This window comes from Oncorhynchus mykiss, chromosome 15 (assembly GCF_057628025.1).
Source record: "Oncorhynchus mykiss isolate SJ-2025 chromosome 15, ASM5762802v1, whole genome shotgun sequence".
Lineage (NCBI taxonomy): Eukaryota > Metazoa > Chordata > Actinopteri > Salmoniformes > Salmonidae > Oncorhynchus > Oncorhynchus mykiss.
This window is the reverse complement of record NC_143036.1, coordinates 25,430,629-25,451,502: the sequence shown is the minus strand read 5'-3', so window position 1 is coordinate 25,451,502 and position 20,874 is coordinate 25,430,629. Positions and strand designations below refer to the sequence as shown.

At 43.2% G+C, this 20,874-nt stretch overlaps 2 protein-coding genes across 3 annotated transcripts; both read right to left on the bottom strand.

Moving 5' to 3' along the window:
- Window positions 1-46: 46 nt before the first annotated feature.
- On the bottom strand, window positions 47-4,426 carry sdcbp (syndecan binding protein (syntenin)). 2 transcript variants are annotated; one of them, XM_021562811.3, is made up of 9 exons: window positions 4,197-4,426; window positions 3,267-3,325; window positions 3,077-3,173; window positions 2,751-2,860; window positions 2,324-2,485; window positions 1,964-2,139; window positions 1,604-1,775; window positions 1,333-1,424; window positions 47-1,001 (listed from the first exon to the last, which is right to left on the bottom strand). In XM_021562811.3, the coding sequence occupies exons 1-9, from the start codon at window positions 4,276-4,278 to the stop codon at window positions 947-949; spliced, it is 1,005 nt and encodes a 334-aa protein (XP_021418486.3). In that variant the 5' UTR covers window positions 4,279-4,426; the 3' UTR covers window positions 47-946. The 2 variants fall into 2 exon arrangements, with proteins under 2 accessions (XP_021418486.3, XP_090055808.1); XM_090199682.1 differs by lacking the exon at window positions 4,197-4,426 and adding an exon at window positions 3,462-3,984.
- A 6,173-nt stretch (window positions 4,427-10,599) lies between these two features.
- LOC110489862 (protein FAM110B) lies at window positions 10,600-14,082 on the bottom strand. The gene has a single exon (XM_021562810.3). The coding sequence runs from the start codon at window positions 13,478-13,480 to the stop codon at window positions 12,404-12,406; it is 1,077 nt and encodes a 358-aa protein (XP_021418485.1). The 5' UTR covers window positions 13,481-14,082; the 3' UTR covers window positions 10,600-12,403.
- Between the last annotated feature and the right edge of the window lie 6,792 nt (window positions 14,083-20,874).

Genomic DNA, 20,874 nt, shown 5'->3' with positions numbered 1-20,874 from the left:
TGTTAGGTTTCACTGTAAACATAGCAGAAGACATGAAACGAAGAGGAACGTTTGTATGGCTTTATTTAATTAACACTGGAAAGCTGTCAATAGTAAAACACAATTGTGTATTTTGTGCGAAAATGACGTTGATGATCATGCAGGGCATTTTAACCCACCAATATATGCAGGAATGGATTGATAGAAATGACATACAGTTGAGATTAAACTAAATTATAGTATCTACATATTATTGTGGGCTGGTTTTGAATATTATTATGTTAGGATACCTTCAAACACCCAAGCATTTTCACTTTCTCAGGTAAATAGTTTGTTCTTAAAGCTTACAACATGTACTAGAAGGCATACGTGTGAAACATTTCAAACGTATACAATAGAAGAGGGCAAAAAAATACGGGTAATTCAAAGTACAGAAGAAGATAGATTGTGTCACTTGACTACAAAGTCATAGAAGAGTAAAGTCATTTCCACGGACAAAAAAAGGAGGGTATGAGATTTGTTCATTGATGAGCTCAAGGTATCATTCAATCCAAAGACTGGCTACAATGGAGCTTTAGCCCATTGGGCAAGACGGGGGTCTATTGCTCAGGACCCTATAAAATCAAATCTGTTAACCTGAATTTGTGGGGTAATTCAAAACCATAACTCCTCTAGCGCTGCAGGAATCGACATCTGAATCCATACGGACTTCTTTTAGAGCTTGAAACAAACATACTGTACAGAGATGATTTTACACACTTGACTTTTTTAATCGCAGAAACATGGTTATGGGTTTTGATTGAAGTAATGGCATAAAGATGCACATGTGACTGGTCTGTTTCACGAACGCAGGATGCAGCGTGGAGACATGGGGTCATGAGCACAACTCAGCAGAATCATCATTTCTCATCAATTCATATAACGTTATTGGTACTCCTCTTCATTTCCCATCACATGACTGCCGCCCTCACACCTCCGGGATAGAGTGATCCATTAGGCTCTTCACAATGCTGGAAGACATCCTGGAGAAACGTAGAGAGAAACAGATGGACAGAATATCAATGATTGTTCCTCCCAGACTGTCCTGTGGGCGTGACCGTGTCCTAGCCTCGAGATGCCAAATCGCGGTTTCTCCAGAACGAAAAGGAGAGTTCTGGGATCGCGAGACTAGTGTCCTACAAAGACAGACTTTTATATTAGCATATTCCCATAGGCATTTCCACCCCTTATGTGGTTTCACAGTATTACTGTTGAAAACCAATCAATATTCTGTTAATTTTAGATTTCTGGGGCGATTAGTGGTTAATGGTTTTTGTGTCCGTTTCAACAGATCCCTCGATACATCGTACTCACTTTTTCGTCATGTGCTCAAAGATGATAGTGGGTGTCACCGTGACAGTTATCACTCCACCAGCGGAGTTCAAGATGTCTGTAATCTGGGGATCCTGAACCCAGGAACAAAAGCAGAGGGGAAAAGTGAGCAATTGCTGGCACAAAGAACAGAACAGCAAATTGACAAAAAAATACACATTTTCTGATGAATACAGCAAAAGGATCAAAGAAAAAAATGATTGTGAAAACATTGCTTGTTTTTGAGTGCAACCAATCAGGACAGCTTGTTTACCTTAAGTCCAATGACATTCTGCCCATTGACTTCACAAATGTGGTGATCAGTCAGGAGGCCGTTGCGGGCAGCAGAACTGTCCTTCACGATAAAGGTGATCTTCCCCTTCTTAAAGATGAAACCCAATTGGCCGTTGATGTCTTTGTGCAGGGTGATGGTGCGCTCAAATGGTCTGTCAGAGGAAATGTACAGTTGCAAACACTATAATACACACCACAGTACTATAATGATATCTGTTGCAGCTAGAGTGTTTTGGCACACAGTATCCTCATCCCGAAGCATGATGGACCAAGTCAAGTCAATAATTCAGTGATGTAACTGGATCCTCAGTTGAATTATGAATGGCTGGTGGGAGCTCACCTGTCCCGTACCACAAAGGCTATCCTCTCGGCGCTGGCGTTCTTCAGCACCTTGTGGGCCTTGTCCGTGCTCCACCCAGCGCAGTTCTCCCCGTTTATCTGCAGCACCTGATCTCCAAAGCGCAGGCCTCCCAATGCCGCGGCAGTGTTCGCCTGTACCAGCTGAACAAACACACCCTGCCAAGCAACACTGATACTCAGCAACAGAACTGTATCCAAGGGAGACATTTTCAGTACAAAAGTGGTGCTATAGTCAGGCTTGCTAAAGGGAAAACCTAGGGTAGCCTACTATTTTGTTCATACTTCCAACTGGATCGTTTTATATTACTTGACAAGTCATTGAATAGTGCCAGTGTCTTACATTGTCCACAGATTTGAGGCGCAGTCCGATCTTGCCGTCGCTGTCCTTGCAGAGGATGACCTCCCTGATGCCTTGTCGTATCTCAGCCCTGCGGATGCCACAGTCATTCCCTGTGATCGGAGCGCTCATGTAGCTCAGAGCGGAAGTCCTGGGAGCCACTGCCTGCAGAAACCACACAGAGCTAGCATATCACTCTCAAAGAGCCACAGAGGTGAGAACATTCATCAGCATCCCATGGAGTAGATGACAATTAACGTTACTTTATGGTTCATTTCTGCAGTTTTAGATTAAACAGAGACATGATAGTAAAGTAATAGTAAACAGGGTTGGTGTCAATTGTATTTTATTTCAGGACCGTGGACTGAAATTCAACAAAATCAACCCTGCCACCATTTTATATCAAATTATAAACGCAGTGTGTGATTACCCCAGAGTAGTCTTCTGCTGGTACCATGGACAGCGCCTGGCGAAGTGCATCCTCACTGAGGTTCAGCCCCATGAACTCTGAGAGCTCAGGGTACAGTTTGGGGTAGAGTCCTGCAAGGCAACCAACACCAACAGATACAGTGAAATGAGAAACAAAGGCAAGCTACGATCAATAATTATTTCCCATTTGCTCTAAAAGTGGATACAATTCTACCATCATTTGTGAGACATGATATCAAAAGGTTAGTAGAGTCAGCACGTGAAGACATTACAACATATCCAGACTGCATTATTGATAATGGAAGACTTATGGGAGGAATTGGTTACCTGTTTCTTCCTCCACAGGATTTGGATTTGGAGCATCCTGTACAGCAAGTAGAGCAGGTGTCTTGCTTGGACTGGCGGAGTAAGTACTACTTCGAGCCTGGTAAAATAATGAGGCCAATTAGTTATACATGTGCTCAATATCAATGCATTAGGTGTTTCTGGAGTGTTGAAACAAATGTAGGACTCTTACCTGTATAAATTGATCCACCTTCATGTCCTCCAATGATGGATACAGCGACATGGTGGTTTCTAAAGAGAAAAGTTGCAAAAGATTGTCAGCAAAGACTCATAGCTATTCTAATAGGTTTCCCTTATTCCTCGGTGTAATTACAGGCTTTCGGCATCTGTAGGCCTAACTGGTAATGTCTAATACATCAACAACTACCTAATTTATGTCTGAAAAATGTACATCAAAGGTCGTCTTGGTCTAGCTGGCAGTCCTATCAAATGTTGACTAAATGCGGATAGGCCTAAACCCAATATTGTTATTTCAGTAATCCAGGGCAGCGCCAAATCGAATCCATGAAAACAAGCTCCTGTCTATTTTAATTGATGTTTATCAAACTGCACATGAGTTAGGCTATGTTCTCATTCCCCGTAAGGGATTTATTCATGAGACATCAAAGCATAAGCCTAGTATAAAAATTCATCGAAAAACCGCATTATGACGCGAACCCCATTGAGATGCTTCCAGCTATTTTTATACAAGGGAGCATTAGACGCAGTGAACCTAAACCAGAGGGACGAATTAGCCAACTCCTCAGATATGACCTGCGAATATAATAGGCTACTCATATTTGATACGAATAAAAAGCGTGAACTAAACACTGTAGCCAAAATGTAAGAGAAGGAAACCGGAGGCAGAGATATAACCGTGTCCAACATTGATAAATACCACGCGCAATATTATGCTAACAATAGACTACCACCCTAATATGCCGGACAAAAAATAATGTCGGTTATTTGGCGTTTTTCTTCTAAAGCATCAATTTAAAGACTATATTGTATGCATCATTGTGGCTATTTGCAATATAGATGGGGATGTGTAGCTTAATTGAGAAATTGCCTACATTGTTATGTTTGAGAAAATAAAAGACAGGAGTAAAACGCCAAAACTCACCTGGCAAGTGCGAGGAAGACCGAGAGAATAGCCTACTTATATGTGTTTTTATTATGCGATATATTGACTGTCCGTTATACATGCACGGTCGCAAATGGTCTAGTCTACTGTGCTGTTTTTTCCATTGAGGTGTAACCGTTTCTGATATCCGTACGTTTGTTGTGGAGACAGCTAGGCGGCTATGCGCGTCTTGCGCGACCTTGTCCAGCCCATTTATTATAGGACAAGGTAACGTAACAGCCAGATCAGTTACCTAGAACGGCTGCTGTATAGCTTAAAAGCGCAATAAGAATAGTCCCTTAAGGCGTTTTACTGTGTTAGATATCTATATAAGTGAACATAGTGGAAAATAAAAACATGTGTTTTCTTTAAATTAGTATATCAGAGAGGTTTTAATAAAACATTAAATTTTTCAGTATTTTATTCGTTTTCTGTTCCTCATCTAACTGCTTTGCCATTCATCTAACTGTTAATTGATTGAACAATTATATGTAGTAGCCTAGCAGAGATTCGTCTTTAGTCAACTGAGAAAGCAGTTTGTGTCATAGAAATAGCCTATTAGCCTAATCTCTATGGTTTGTGTATTGGAGACAGAAATGGAGGAGAACCCATTATTTTATAGATTTATTTCTAAGAATATTTGGTGTAGGGGCATACATGTGAGAATGAAATGCTAGTTTACATAGGGAGCAGGCCAACACAGACAGGATAGGACCAGAACTCTGGAGTACCATAATGTCATCATTCTGGTTCTGGGGCATCACAATGCTGTTGTCATGACAACATACCCAACAATCTTGCACTTAAATTCCACTTCAGAGTCACTTTTGCTGAACACTTGAAGCAGAGCACAATGCAAACCTATAAGCCTGAATGACACCCATAAGTCTGAATCCTTAAACTCAGCAGGTGGAGAGAGGTAGAGGGGATGAAGGAGAAAGAGGTAGAGAAGTTGAAGGGGTAGAGAAAGAGGTATAGAGGAGGAAGGAGAGAGAAAGAGGTAGAGAGGATGAAGGAGAGAGAGAAAGAGGAAGAGAAGATGAGGGAGAGAGCGAGAAAGAGGTAGAGAGGAGGAAGGAGAAAGAGGTAGAGAAGTTGAAGGTGGTAGAGAAAGAGGTACAGTGCCTTGCGAAAGTATTCGGCCCCCTTGAACTTTGCGACCTTTTGCCACATTTCAGGCTTCAAACATAAAGATATAAAACTGTATTTTTTTGTGAAGAAGCAACAACAAGTGGGACACAATCATGAAGTGGAATGACATTTATTGGATATTTCAAACTTTTTTAACAAATCAAAAACTGAAAAATTGGGCGTGCAAAATTATTCAGCCCCCTTAAGTTAATACTTTGTAGCGCCACCTTTTGCTGCGATTACAGCTGTAAGTCGCTTGGGGTATGTCTCTATCAGTTTTGCACATCGAGAGACTGACATTTTTTCCCATTCCTCCTTGCAAAACAGCTCAAGCTCAGTGAGGTTGGATGGAGAGCATTTGTGAACAGCAGTTTTCAGTTCTTTCCACAGATTCTCGATTGGATTCAGGTCTGGACTTTGACTTGGCCATTCTAACACCTGGATATGTTTATTTTTGAACCATTAAATTGTAGATTTTGCTTTATTTTTTGGATCATTGTCTTGTTGGAAGACAAATCTCCGTCCCAGTCTCAGGTCTTTTGCAGACTCCATCAGGTTTTCTTCCAGAATGGTCCTGTATTTGGCTCCATCCATCTTCCCATCAATTTTAACCATCTTCCCTGTCCCTGCTGAAGAAAAGCAGGCCCAAACCATGATGCTGCCACCACCATGTTTGACAGTGGGGATGGTGTGTTCAGCTGTGTTGCTTTTACGCCAAACATAACGTTTTGCATTGTTGCCAAAAAGTTCAATTTTGGTTTCATCTGACCAGAGCACCTTCTTCCACATGTTTGGTGTGTCTCCCAGGTGGCTTGTGGCAAACTTTAAACGACACTTTTTATGGATATCTTTAAGAAATGTCTTTCTTCTTGCCACTCTTCCATAAAGGCCAGATTTGTGCAATATACGACTGATTGTTGTCCTAAGGACAGAGTCTCCCACCTCAGCTGTAGATCTCTGCAGTTCATCCAGAGTGATCATGGGCCTCTTGGCTGCATCTCTGATCAGTCTTCTCCTTGTATGAGCTGAAAGTTTAGAGGGACGGCCAGGTCTTGGTAGATTTGCAGTGGTCTCATACTCCTTCCATTTCAATATTATCGCTTGCACAGTGCTCCTTGGGATGTTTAAAGCTTGGGAAATCTTTTTGTATCCAAATCCGGCTTTAAACTTCTTCACAACATTATCTCGGACCTGCCTGGTGTGTTCCTTGTTCTTCATGATGCTCTCTGCGCTTTTAACGGACCTCTGAGACTATCACAGTGCAGGTGTATTTATACGGAGACTTGATTACACACAGGTGGATTGTATTTATCATCATTAGTCATTTAGGTCAACATTGGATCATTCAGAGATCCTCACTGAACTTCTGGAGAGAGTTTGCTGCACTGAAAGTAAAGGGGCTGAATAATTTTGCACGCCCAATTTTTCAGTTTTTGATTTGTTAAAAAAGTTTGAAATATCCAATAAATGTCGTTCCACTTCATGATTGTGTCCCACTTGTTGTTGATTCTTCACAAAAAAATACAGTTTTATATCTTTATGTTTGAAGCCTGAAATGTGGCAAAAGGTCGCAAAGTTCAAGGGGGCCGAATACTTTCGCAAGGCACTGTATAGAGGATGGAGGAGAGAGAAAGAGGTAGAGAGGATGAAAAATGTGAGGGAGAAAGAGGGAGTATATGGAGAAGAGGGTCAAGAACGAAATAGAGCAGGTGAGAGAGGAGGTGCAGGGAGAAAAGGAGAGTGAGCGAGATGATGGAAGGAGAGAAGGAAGAAATAGAAAAAGAAAGACAAGGAAGCATACATAGACACATTGATGGAGCTGGAGAGAAAAAAGATATACCGGAGAATGTAAGACAAAACCTGGGAGACGGTGAGACAGTGTGTTGAGAAGGCGAGAGATGCTCAAAGACAGAGCAGAGAAAGAGAGAGCAGGACTATGAGATGAAGATTAGCAAGTTGCGGGATGAGAAGAGGGAATTGATCCGCAGACTTGTCAAGTAAAATAGACTGGGGATGGAAAATACAGGTACAGAAACTCCAAATGACCTTCTGTATGTATTCTGTTTGGTATACTGCACATAGCCTGAGCTATAGGAATAGAAACACTATACAGGTGCCTCCATGGCCACAAACACTTTTCACTAACATTAGGTTATATACACAACCAGAGACACTATTCACTAACATTAGGTTATATACACAACCAGAGACACTATTCACTAACATTGGGTTATATACACAACCAGAGACACTATTCACTAACATTAGGTCATATACACAACCAGAGACACTATTCACTAACATTAGGTCATATACACAACCAGAGACACTATTCACTAACATTAGGTCATATACACAACCAGAGACACTATTCACTAACATTAGGTCATATACACAACCAGAGACACTATTCACTAACATTAGGTTATATACACAACCAGAGACACTATTCACTAACATTAGGTCATATACACAACCAGAGACACTATTCACTAACATTAGGTCATATACACAACCAGAGACACTATTCACTAACATTAGGTCATATACACAACCAGAGACACTATTCACTAACATTAGGTCATATACACAACCAGAGACACTATTCACTAACATTAGGTCATATACACAACCAGAGACACTATTCACTAACATTAGGTCATATACACAACCAGAGACACTATTCACTAACATTAGGTCATATACCTACCCAGAGACACTATTCATTTGAGATTGAATAGATCTCAGGTAGTATACTCGTGTTTGGTTGCATAAACCACCTCAAAGCACTGATGCGGTAAGTACATGAACTCTTTCTTTCATTGCCAGACAGGACAGCTACAGTGATTACATCCCTGACCTCATCAAAAGGGAGTAGAATGGAGAGAAGAAGACACACACACACATTTCTACTCAAATGATAAATAAAGGCATGCAAAGGCAACGTGGTTATTTGTAGAACCTTAGGAAATGACAATTAAACAGCAGGAAATCTTACCTGGCCTTTAACACATGCAAGAGCATGGTTTATTTTATTACTGGTAAGTGCAAATATGTTGGAATGGTCACTGACTAGAAAGGCGAACTCCCTGTTTATTGGCTGTTGATTTTATGAGAAGGGTTTCGCAACACATGTGCTTGTGGTTTTGCCATTTGTGTAAAAAAAACAATTTTTTAAAGAACTTACTAAAAGTTTTGCAGGATAATTCAAATGTGATGAAATATGTCTTGCTCCCAGGCAGACTAAATAACTTTTTTTGCCCGCTTTGAGGACAACACAGTGCCACTGACACGGCCCGCAACCAAAACATGCGGACTCTCCTTCACTGCAGCCGACGTGAGTAAAACATTTAAATGTGTTAACCCTCGCAAGGCTGCAGGCCCAGACGGCATCCCCAGCCGCGTCCTCAGAGCATGCGCAGACCAGCTGGCTGGTTTGTTTACGGACATATTCAATCAATCCTTATCCCAGTCTGCTGTTCCCACATGCTTCAAGAGGGACACCATTGTCCCTGTTCCCAAGAAAGCTAAGGTAACTGAGCTAAACGACTACCGCCCCGTAGCACTCACTTCCGTCATCATGAAGTGCTTTGAGAGACTAGTCAAGGACCATATCACCTCCACCCTACCTGACACCCTAGACCCACTCCAATTTTCTTACCACCCAAATAGGTCCACAGACGATGCAATCTCAACCACACTGCACACTGCCCTAACCCATCTGGACAAGAGGAATACCTATGTGAGAATGCTGTTCATCGACTACAGCTCAGCATTTAACACCATAGTACCCTCCAATCTCGTCATCAAGCTCGAAACCCTGGATCTCGATCCCGCCCTGTGCAACTGGGTACTGGACTTCCTGACGGGCCGCCCCCAGGTGGTGAGGGTAGGTAACAACATCTCCACCCCGCTGATCCTCAACACTGGGGCCCCACAAGGGTGCGTTCTGAGCCCTCTCCTGTACTCCCTGTTCACCCACGACTGCATGGCCATGCACGCCTCCAACTCAATCATCAAGTTTGCGGATGACACTACAGTGGTAGGCTTGTTTACCAACAACGACGAGACGGCCTACAGGGAGGAGGTGAGGGCCCTCGGAGTGTGGTGTCAGGAAAATAACCTCACACTCAACGTCAACAAAACTAAGGAGATGATTGTGGAATACAGGAAACAGCAGAGGGAGCACCCCCCTATCCACATCGATGGGACAGTAGTGGAGAGGGTAGTAAGTTCCTCGGCGTACACATCACAGACAAACTGAATTGGTCCACCCACACAGACAGCGTTGTGAAGAAGGCGCAGCAGTGCCTCTTCAACCTCAGGAGGCTGAAGAACTTTGGCTTGTCACCGAAAGCACACACAAACTTCTACAGATGCACAATCGAGAGCATCCTGTCGGGCTGTATCACCGCCTGGTACGGCAACTGCTCCGCCCACAACCGTAAGGTTGTGAGGGTAGTGAGGTCTGTACAACGCATCACCGGGGGCAAACTACCTGCCCTCCAGGACACCTACACCACCCGATGTCACAGGAAGGCCATTAAGATCATCAAGGACAACAACTACCCGGGCCACTGCCTGTTCACCCCGCTATCATCCAGAAGGCGAGGTCAGTACAGGTGTATCAAAGCAGGGACCGAGAGACTGAAAAACAGCTTCTATCTCAAGGCCATCAGACTGTTAAACAGCCACCACTAACATTGAGTGGCTGCTGCCAACACACTGACTCAACTCCAGCCACTTTAAAATAATGGGAATTGATGGAAATTGATGTAAAATATATCACTAGCCACTTTAAACAATGCTACTTAATATAATGTTTACATACCCTACATTATTCATCTCATATGTATATGTATATACTGTACTCTATATCATCTACTGCATTTTTATGTAATACATGTATCACTAGCCACTTTAAACTATGCCACTTTGTTTACATACAATTACTACACTACACTACTACACTATTACATTACTACATTACTCATCTCATATGTATATACTGCACTCGATACCATCTACTGCATCTTGCCTATGCCGTTATGTACCATCACTCATTCATATATTTTATGTACATATTCTTTATCCCTTTACACTTGTGTGTATAAGGTAGTAGTTTTGGAATTGTTAGGTTAGATTACTCGTTGGTTATTACAGCATTGTCGGAACTAGAAGCACAAGCATTTCGCTACACTCGCATTAACATCTGCTAACCATGTGTATGTGACAAATAAATTTGATTTGATTTGATAAAAGACAAGGCCTAAGCAGTTAATAAGCTATTTAATACAGTAACAAGCAGAATTGAGTCTTTCATAGATATGGTAGCAGTTGAAGTGCTATGCATGTCCTTATACAGTATACATTATACAATACAAAAAGATCTTGGGCCACTGGTACATTGCATTGGTGATGCATTGACACGTAGAGCAAGCCAATAGTCCCCAAACGCAACCATCCGGTCCTAATTCGCCAAATGAACACAACAGTGACCACATGGAGGGAACTACAGAACCAGTACAAAACCAAATAGAAGTTGATAACATGCTTTGCCAGCTAAAGAGTTTATATTCACACAGCGCTTGGACACAGACACACACGCGGGTATTGATCAAAGCACACAGGAGCAAAGCATCAACACTGAAGTGCAAATAGCAGGACATAATGCGCTCAGCCTCGGGAATGACTTTGAGTAACAGTCCATGTACCCAGACAATGCTGACTGTGCCAATGCTGCTTAACTCATTTTTTTCCCCCGTTTTTTTTTATAAAGATAGTAAGGTACTACAGCAGCCATCTTAAAATCAAGGTTCTGTCTGAGAACTGCAGGTTTGGGGAAGCATGCAGGCTGACAGGACAATGTTTTCAGGACCACAAATACCTATTGTAGATCAAATAATGCATAATGGATAATGAATTACATCCACTGTGTCTACAGGGAGCATTTACAACCTTACTGTAAGCACTAGGTAAACATGATGAAACAGCAGTATATAGGGTTACCGTATGAAAACGTCACAGTTTGACATAGCATCACCCTATAGTGCATCTTATCCTTAAAGGACAAGACAGACCAACACGAATGTTGGCCGTGCGCAGTAGATCACCTGCTGGGTGTCAACGAACGGTGTCGATTCAACATGTAGAACCGTAGGGAAATAAAAAGAAAAGGAAGGCTAATGTTCTGTGGTCAGAGGCGTTAGGACTGCCACCAGCGGGTAGGTATGTCTTGTCCTTTCGTTGGAACTTTGGTTAGCAGTCCTTAGGTCCAAATTTGAATTGTGGGAAGGTTCTGTAATTGGAAACATTTCTATTTGAATGCCTGCTTTTGAAATTCTTATAAACACTAATCCATGTAACCGTGTTTACCTTTATACAGTATAAGGCCTGTTGTCGATGATTCAAGACATACTTTACACATATACATGTTTTACTATACATATGCATGTTTTACTATACATATGCATGTTTTACTATACATATGCATGTTTTACTATACATATGCATGTTTTACTATACATATGCATGTTTTACTATACATATGCATGTTTTACTATACATATGCATGTTTTACTATACATATGCATGTTTTACTATACATATGCATGTTTTACTATACATATGCATGTTTTACTATACATATGCATGTTTTACTATACATATGCATGTACTCCAACAAGTGTTTAATGTTTACACATTTTACGTTTCTTTATCATGTAGATATTTCATAGTGTTTCTGGATGTCTTCATGAGTGACATTAGTGCTATGACATCTGGCATGATAATGAATAAAAAATAATTCAATTGTGTTAACTTACTGTTAATAAATAAGCAAATGCAGAATACATGATGATTTATAGTTTACTATTGATTTACAAATGGTTCAAAAATATCAATAATGATATTATACTTTCACATAAATGCACTGTAAGATGCTATGTTCAATACATCACAAAGCGTTTATCAAATACCTATATAGTATTTATATTTATTTAGTGCTTATGGATGGGGTTATGAATGCCTTTTGTAGCTAGTTCCGCTAATCATGACCTAATAAAGCTTGAGTCCTCTCAAACATGGGAGACTTTCTGAGACTCTCGTGCATGTTTGATGCTATACAGCCATTTGATAACGCGTGCATTGCGCTCGACGGCAGATATTCCGTAGGGGACGCGCTCAGCCGAATCCGCGTCGTCTGTCAGGTTGTCGTTGCTATGCAGCGATCGCTCGCAGTCGGAGCTGATCATGCTGGCGCTGCGGAAGTTGAGGGAGAGGAGGTCGGAGTTGGCCCGGGCAAAGCTCTCCACCACACCGAGGCCCTCCAGCTCCCCGGGGTCCAGCCCACAGTAGTTAAAGAAGCGCTCCACGTCAGCGCCTGCCCGGGCATAGCGCTCACTCAGGTCAGATTTGGACCGGTTCAGGGATGGTCTCCGGGGAACAGAGGCATGGGGTTTGGGTGGCGGTGGCGGGCCGGAGCCACCGCTAATGCCGGGTTTCACACGGAGGGGCAAACGCAAGTCTGAGGAGCTGAGTGAGAGGTGCAGCAGGCCCTCGACAGGCCGCTCCTGCAGAAGGCTGGCGCTCAGGTTGAGGTTGGCACCCTGCGTGGGGAACACCCGCAGCGACTCAGCAAAGGAGCGGCGGTGAAGCTCGCTGGACCGGGAGCGCTGTGGGGCCCAGCTCCTCGCCCCATTCCCCTGGCCCGCCATGCAACTCTCTGAACTGTTGAGAAGATTCCGCAGGATCTCTAAATTGAGGTTGGCACGCTTGGCTTGGCCCACATCAGATTTACCGTTGTTTTTGTTGGAGGCTTTGAGGGCAGGGCTGCTGCCAGCTCTCTTGGGACCATATGCAGGGCCACCAGGGGGTCCAGGAGGGCTGGGCAGGAGTAGAGCAGCCGTCACAGGCTCCTGCTTGGCGTTGATCACCTCTTGGCTCTTCACGTACTTGGCCTTGTCCGCCTCCAGCCTCTCCACGGCGCTCATACGATGGGGTTGGTGCTGCTCTGCGGCCTGCCTGCGGAAGTATTCAGGCCCCTTGTTGAGGATCCGCAATGGCACCGCGCCGGGTTGAGCCGGGCCGGCTGTGGCAGCAGGTAGGGTGACATCCTTGCCCACGCCTTCTGACTGAAGCATCTCCGTGGGCATGTCAGAGATTTTCTCCCCCGCCACAGTCGTGCTGGATTTGGTGGTACTACGCACCACTCACAGCACTGCCTCAGAATAGCAGACATCCAGCCGGAGGAATGCCCTGCTGCTGCTGCTGTTGCTGCAACCTGCGTCTGGCCAGTATCGATAACACAGCCTCATTGCACCTCCCAGCAGGTAGCACCGGCCCTGTTTTGCCTCCCGTCTATATACAAATCTATATTTATCTATATCTTTTGTGCTAAATCTATGACTCTCCCTGTATCTATCCCTCTCTCTCTCTACATCCTGAAATATCTCTCTCTATTTTTTTCTGGCTGTGCGCAGTCTCGGTCTGGGTCTCTGAGCAGACGTGGGTAATGGAGCCTGTGGCGTTGGTCTTCTTCTCCCAATCCAGTGGATTCTTCCAATGCAGAGATGGATGCAGCTTTCTCCCCCAGTCCTTTGTGCTGCTCAGCCTAGGCAGCGACCTGAAACCCAGCACAGCCTCCACAGCCAATCATGTCACAGGAGAGTTGACATCACTGTTCTAGCAACAACAGGAAGAGAGGGCAAGGTAGGCTTGTGGTTGGCTGTTAAAGCAAAAACTATGATCCGATTGGTTGATCAAGCACCAAGGGGAGGGCTGGGTAAAGGAGTTTCTGTAATAACATGTGGGAAGGTATTATACGGTGGAGCACTACTGATTCTTCAGAGAGGTGAATAGGATTTTCCAGAGTGGAATAAAATGTTTCACATTGAAACATTAATTCCACTATGGTGATGATACTGTCCACATATACTGAAATTATTCCAATCCATACCACAATATGAATTCAGGGAAAACCCTCATGGAAAAAAACACGTGAATTTAATATGATTTTATGGGGGCAGCAGGTAGCCTAGTGGTTAGAGTGGTGTGCCAGTGATTGAAAGGTTGCTGGATCAAATCCCAGACCTGACAAGGTAAAAATCTCTTGTTCTGCCCCTGAGCAAGGCAGTTATCCCACTGTTTCCCGTCATTGTAAATAAGAATTTGTTCATAACTGACTTGCATAGTTAAATAAAGATTACTTTTTTTAGATCAACTAATGTGATAACGTGAAATATGATGTAATAGGATCTCATGTGAAATAAATGTGGCAACATGGGGATGCAAAATTTCAACATGTGAACATGTGACAACATTTGAGCACATGTGAAAATCCAGGTGTCAAATGTCATTCAGAATATTTTACTTTAAAATGTATAATTTACATGATTTCAATTTTAACAGTCCCCCTGCTTTGATAGGTGGGTGCAATGTACTGGTGGGGTCATTAGCATATTTGGGGACGTGGTCAAATATATTTGTGCCTACCGTCAGTGGCAGTGTTGTAGCATTTGAACTGTCTGATAGTTAATGTTGCTGGAAGTTGAGTGTCTCTTTTGACATGGTCTATTTGACTAATTCTGTTAGAGCATGTGGCACTGATGAGCGCCACTGTAAAAAAAGGTATTGACTGTTGTCCAGTAGTTTCACTACTGGAATTTGTCTTTTCCTATCTGGAAACCATATGTCAGTAAATGATTGTAAAATTCACAGTAACATACCAGTAACCTATTGTGCCTTCTCTGACTCTTCTGTTGACAACAAGCAACCTTACTTGCTAATTAGCAGCCTATCAGAATATTGCAGGCAATGGCTTTTAACTAGCTCTTTTTGGTCTCCCAAGAGTGGGAATGGCTTCCCAGTTAATATGGTCTGTTGTGTTCTGTTTATAATTCTGTGCTTGTGGGCTGTCAGTTCTCCAGCCTGACATGACTGTATGTGATACCAAATAACTGTATAATATTGAATTAATACAGTACCTAGTCACCATGTCATTGTACTACACCCTTCCCTACTGCACATCAGACAAACAACTAATCATTAACTTCACGTCAGCTTTCTGTAAACCAGTAGACATTAAACTGCACACTACTCTCTTAACAATACAGCTCCTGAGTGTCATAGGTTCTTATAAAGATTTCAGAATTAACCGTGTCAGAAGGGGTGTTTAACAACTTTTATTAACATGATGATTAACCACTTAAACACATACAACATTTCCAATGATGATTGCCACAAAAACAACATATTTTACACTACGCCCCCAAATATGCTAATGAGTCCGAGCCAGCACATTGTTCCCACCTACATTTCAGTGCTGTAATAATTGTACCTTATACTGAATATGTTGTGTAGAAAAATATAAACCCAACATGTAAAGTGTTGGTCCCATGTTTCATGAGCTGAAAAAAAATCTCATATTTCTGTCTGTAATAAAGCCATTTTGTGGGGAAAAACTCATTCTGATTGGCTGGTCCTGGCTCCCCAGTGGGTGGGCCTGGCTGCCAAGTGGGTGGGCCTATTGGTTGCTCCCATCCATGGGTGCTCCCATGCCCAGTCATCTGAAGTCCATAGATTAGGGACTAATTCATTTTTTTTTTCAATTGAATGATTTCCTTATATGAACTGTAACTCGGTAAAATCTTAGAAATTGTCCCATGTTGCATTTCTATTTTTGTTAAGTATAGATTAGCCACACATGTACTCTAAAAGGCACCGACCAGTACTGTGTGAATTCCTATTTGTACCTCTGAAGGTACCTTATGTGTACCTTTTGACCTTTTTGTAAACCAGGGACAACATTGTACTGTAACCATACTCTTATTTTCAAGAGTGTGTGGATATATGTTCTTGGTAACAAATAAGTATCGGATGTCAATGCTGAGACATTGAGGCTCTGCAGACGAAATCATATGAAAACGTGTTTTTGGAACATGTCACGCCCTGACCATCGGAGCCGCCCCCCGATGGGGGGGGGGGGGGGGGGGGGGGGGTACTGTCACGCCTGACCATAGAGAGCTGTTTATTCTCTATGTTGGTTGGGGTGTGATAGTGACTAGGGTGGGTCATCTAGGTGATTAATGGTTTATGTTGGCCTGGTATGGTTCCCCATCAGAGACAGCTGTTTATCGTTGTCTCTGATTGGGGATCATACTTAGGTAGCCATTTTCCCCATTGTGTTTGTGGGATCTTGTCTACAGTTAGTTGTCTGTGTGCACACCAGTAGCGTCACGTTTCGTTTGGTAGTTTGTTGTTTTTGTTCGGTGTTCATTTATTAAAGGATAATGTACGCCTACCATGCTGCACCTTGGTCCATTCCTTATAACGATTGTGACAGAAGATCCCACCAACAACGGACCAAGCAGCGTGCCCGGGAGGTAATGGCATCCTTGTCTGTGGCGGAGATTAGGGAGAGAACATCCTGGACTTGGGACGACATAATGGCAGGAGAGAAGAGCCTGCCATGGAGGCAGGCAGAAGCAGCGAAGGAGGGACAGCGACGAAGTCGGGGAGGTAGGCCACAGGAACCCCAAGACATTTTTGGGGGGAGCAGTCGGCAGAGCCGAGGAGTGAACCAGAGCCAGTCTGGGAGAAGGAGAATTTGGAGGAGAGAGAAATGGGAGAGTTGTTGAGTTGGTGGAGGACCCAGGGATTTGGAATAAAGGAACGTGTTGTCAGTTTGGTGCCACCTGAGTCAGGTACTCGTCATGAGAGATGTGTGTTAAAGTTCCGGAACAATTGATGCCGGCTATACACACCAGGTCTCCAGTGCATCTTCACAACCCAGTGCGTCCTGTGCCAACTCCTCGCACTCTCCCTCAAGTGCGCTTTCCCAGGCAGGTGTGTCCTGTTCCTGCTCCTCGTACTCCCCTCTCAAGTGCGCTTTCCCAGGCAGGTGTGTCCTGTTCCTGCTCCTCGCACTCGCCCTGAGGTGGGTGTCAGCAGCCCGGTGCCACCTGTACCGGTCCCACGCATCAGGCCTCCAGTGCGCCTCCACAGTCCAGTACATCCTGTGCCTCCTCCCCGCACTCACCCTGAGGTGCATGTCATCAGCCCGGTGCCACCTGTACCGGTCCCACGCATCAGGCCTTCAGTGCGCCTCCACAGTCATCTCCTGAGACGGTCTGCGGTCCGGAACCTCCTGAGACGGTCTGCGGTCCGGAGCCTTTAGCAGGGGTTCTCAGTCCGGAGCCTCCTGCGACGATCTACGGTCCGGTTCCTCCGGCGACGATACACGGTCCGGTTCCTCCTGCGACAATCCCCGCACCAGAGCCGCCATGGAGGAAGACGTCATATCTGCGAGCGGAGTGGGTACTTTGCCCCGCACCGGAGCCACCCCACGAAGGTAGATGCCCAACCGGACCCTCCCCTATCGAGTCAGGTTTTGCAGTCGGAGTCCGCATCTTTTGGGGGGGGTACTGTCACGTCTGACCATAGAGAGCTGTTTATTCTCTATGTTGGTTGGGGCGTGATAGTGACTAGGGTGGATCATCTACGTGATTAATGGTTTATGTTGGCCTGGTATGGTTCCCAATCAGAAACAGCTGTTTATCGTTGTCTCTGATTGGGGATCGTATTTAGGTAGCCATTTTCCCCATTGTGTTTGTGGGATCTTGTCTACAGTTAGTTGCCTGTGTGCACACCAGTAGCTTCACGCTTTGGTTGGTAGACTGTTGTTTTTGTTCTGTGTTCATTTATTAAAGGATAATGTACGCCTACCATGCTACACCTTGGTCCATTCCTTATAACGATCGTGACAGAACACTTCACATTGTGACATTCTAATACAAGTTCATTACCTATAATGCATCTCTGCACTTAGAGTGCCATCTTATTAGTTATCAAATAATTGGACTATTCTCACGTCATTTGATTTAATTGACTTATTTCACCAATTTGAGGGTTTTCTGTATAGTTGTCTAATGTTGGTGGGGTATGTTATTCAATGTTACTCATTTTTATCAAGTTTCTTTTTAACAAAGCCGAGATTCACTTTTAATTCCAAAGTGTAAGAATACAGGTGAAATAAGTTGTTAGCACAGGCGTTGTCTAATGTGGCGTAGCAGAAAGATCGAAATGCTGTGAACCAAGAGGTTGTAAATTCAAATCTGAGGTAAGACACGTTGAGTAATAAACATATGTTGAAAACACTGCATGATAAAAGCACTCTGTGTATCACAATGACTTATTTTTGTTTTCACATATGACTTTAATTCCAAAACCACATGTTTTCACGTGAAATCCTGTGTTTTTTCTGTAAGGGAATAATCAATAAGGATGGGTTTTTTTTAAATAAAAAAAACATTTTAAATACCCAAAACAACCCCAAACCTCTATGTATTGTTCATAAAAAAATATGTATTAACACAAGTATAATAAAACAAAGGCCTTCCCCTTCCAACACAGACATACTATTGTACTACTATTGAAGCATGTTCAAAACTGACTGAATATTAGCTCCTGTGTTTGTCCTGTTGCCATGGTTAGAGAGGATGGATAGTTGGATACCGAGATGGCCATGCAAGGCCAGTCTGGTCTACTTATTGCCCCACCCAACGGATCGGGTGCCACAGAAGCGAAAGAACTTACTGGCAATTTTTTTCTGGTAGTGGAGGGGCAGGTGGAGAGAGCGGGGAGGTCAAAATAAGTAGACCAGTGCTCACATTTTTTAAAATTTATTTTAACAGGCAAGTCAGTTAAGAACAAATTCTTATTTTCAATGACGGCCTTATTTTCAATGACGTCCAACCTTCCGGTGGGTTAACTGCCTGTTCAGGGGCAGAACGACAGATTTGTACCTTGTCAGCTCGGGGGTTTGACCTTGCAACCTTCCGGTTACTCGTCCAACGCTCTAACCACTGGGCTACCCTGCCGCCCCTGAGAGAGAGGGAACGCCCACTTACACAGAAAGGAATCTTTATCATTATTTCCAATGGTAAACTGCCTGAGTAAGACATCTTCATTTATCCACCATCTTTGGTTGGATACCTATTCCAATTTAATGACAGCCCTTATAAATGTATTTCTCATATGTTACCAATGGGTGGCGACAACATACCAGGTTCTACACAGAATCTAGTGCTGCAGATAGATTAAGTGCCCTGCACAAAGCCACAATTGAGTTACTTTGCCTGAGACCTGAATACTTGCATTAGGTCTTCAAGCTCAGTCTGCAGGCTTTCTCAGGCAGCATATAGGCTTGTGGTGCAAGGGGAGACCCAGGATCTAAGCCAGACAGTAACACCAGTAACCATCCGGCTCACTTCTGACAGATTTGTCTTGTCAGCCCTGTGATTCGAACCAGCTGCCGATAAATTACTGTAAAATTCACAGTTGCCCCTATGTAGTGCATGGTAAGAGAGGATGGGTACCTATCCCAATGTAATGACAGCCTCATGAATGTATTACTCCTGTGTTACCATTGGGTGGGGCAACATACAAGGATGGATATTGCGCTGAATGCTGCTATTGCCATGAGGTATTGTGCTTGTTCGAGAAAAACATGTCAAAAGAGCTTCAGGCATTTAACCGATCAATTTGCCATAAACCTCATTTTCTTTGCAGAATAAGTGGTAAAATACCTTTTTGATTTTCTGAAAAATAAAAACTATTTTTCTACGGTTAAAATAGATCACTGCAAAGTACTACCCAACCGATCTGATATGGCACATTTCATTTTGCTCTGAATATGCAAACAAATGTCAAATAGTCAAGATTACATGCCGTGAATGCAAAGATTATAAAGTGAGCCAATCGATCGTCAGGGAAAATGGTTACGTCAGAATTGGGCCTTAAATGTACGCAAGCCTCAGAGGACTTCCACTCTGATCCACCTGTAATGTACACGCAGGGATGTAATATGAGAAGCCAAGCAAGACAATTCAATTGAATGGTTGTACTTCTGTGCACAGCATGCTATTGAAATAGTTCAATGATGAATGGTTTCCCTTTGTTCACTTGACCTACAGTCCGGTTGTTGTTTAAGTGGCAATTATTTTCTGCTGATTCAAGATTGAAATCCTGCCCCTGGAGTTATGGCTGGTCAGATTGGAGTGACCTCCCCCCCCCCCCCCCCCCCTCCCCAGCAATGGGGAAAAAGTACCCAATTGTCATACTTTAGTAAAAGTCAAGATACCTTAGTTGAAAATGACTCAAGTAAAAGTAAAAGTCACCCAGTAAAATACTACTTGAATCAAAGTCTAAAAGTATTTGGTTTTAAATATACATAAGAATTAAAAGTGAATGCAATTTCTAAAATATACTTATAGTATAATATACTTAAGTATCGAAAGTAAAAGTACAAAAATCCTGATATTAAGCAAACTGGACGGCAATATATATATATATTTTTCTTACAGATAGCCAGGGGGCACTCAGACATCATTCAGAAACAAAGCATTTGTGTTGAGCGAGTCCGCCAGATAAGAGGCTGTAGGGATGACCAGGGATGATCTCTTGATAAATGCATGAATTGGACCATTTTCCTGTCCTGCTAAGCGTTCAAAATGTAACGAGTACTTTTAGGTGTCAGGGAGAATGTTTG

What these genes read in the sequence shown, in the direction of transcription:
- LOC110489862 (XM_021562810.3), bottom strand. Translation starts at nt 13,480, where the DNA reads ATGCCCACGGAGATGCTTCAGTCAGAAGGCGTGGGCAAGGATGTCACC.
- sdcbp (XM_021562811.3), bottom strand. Translation starts at nt 4,278, where the DNA reads ATGTATAACGGACAGTCAATATATCGCATAATAAAAACACATATAAGT. An exon ending in GTCTTCCTCGCACTTGCCAG is followed by an intron (nt 3,326 to 4,196) that starts GTGAGTTTTGGC and finishes TTTTCTCTTTAG; the next exon opens with AAACCACCATGTCGCTGTAT. An exon ending in GCCTCAAATCTGTGGACAAT is followed by an intron (nt 2,140 to 2,323) that starts GTAAGACACTGG and finishes GTTGCTTGGCAG; the next exon opens with GGTGTGTTTGTTCAGCTGGT.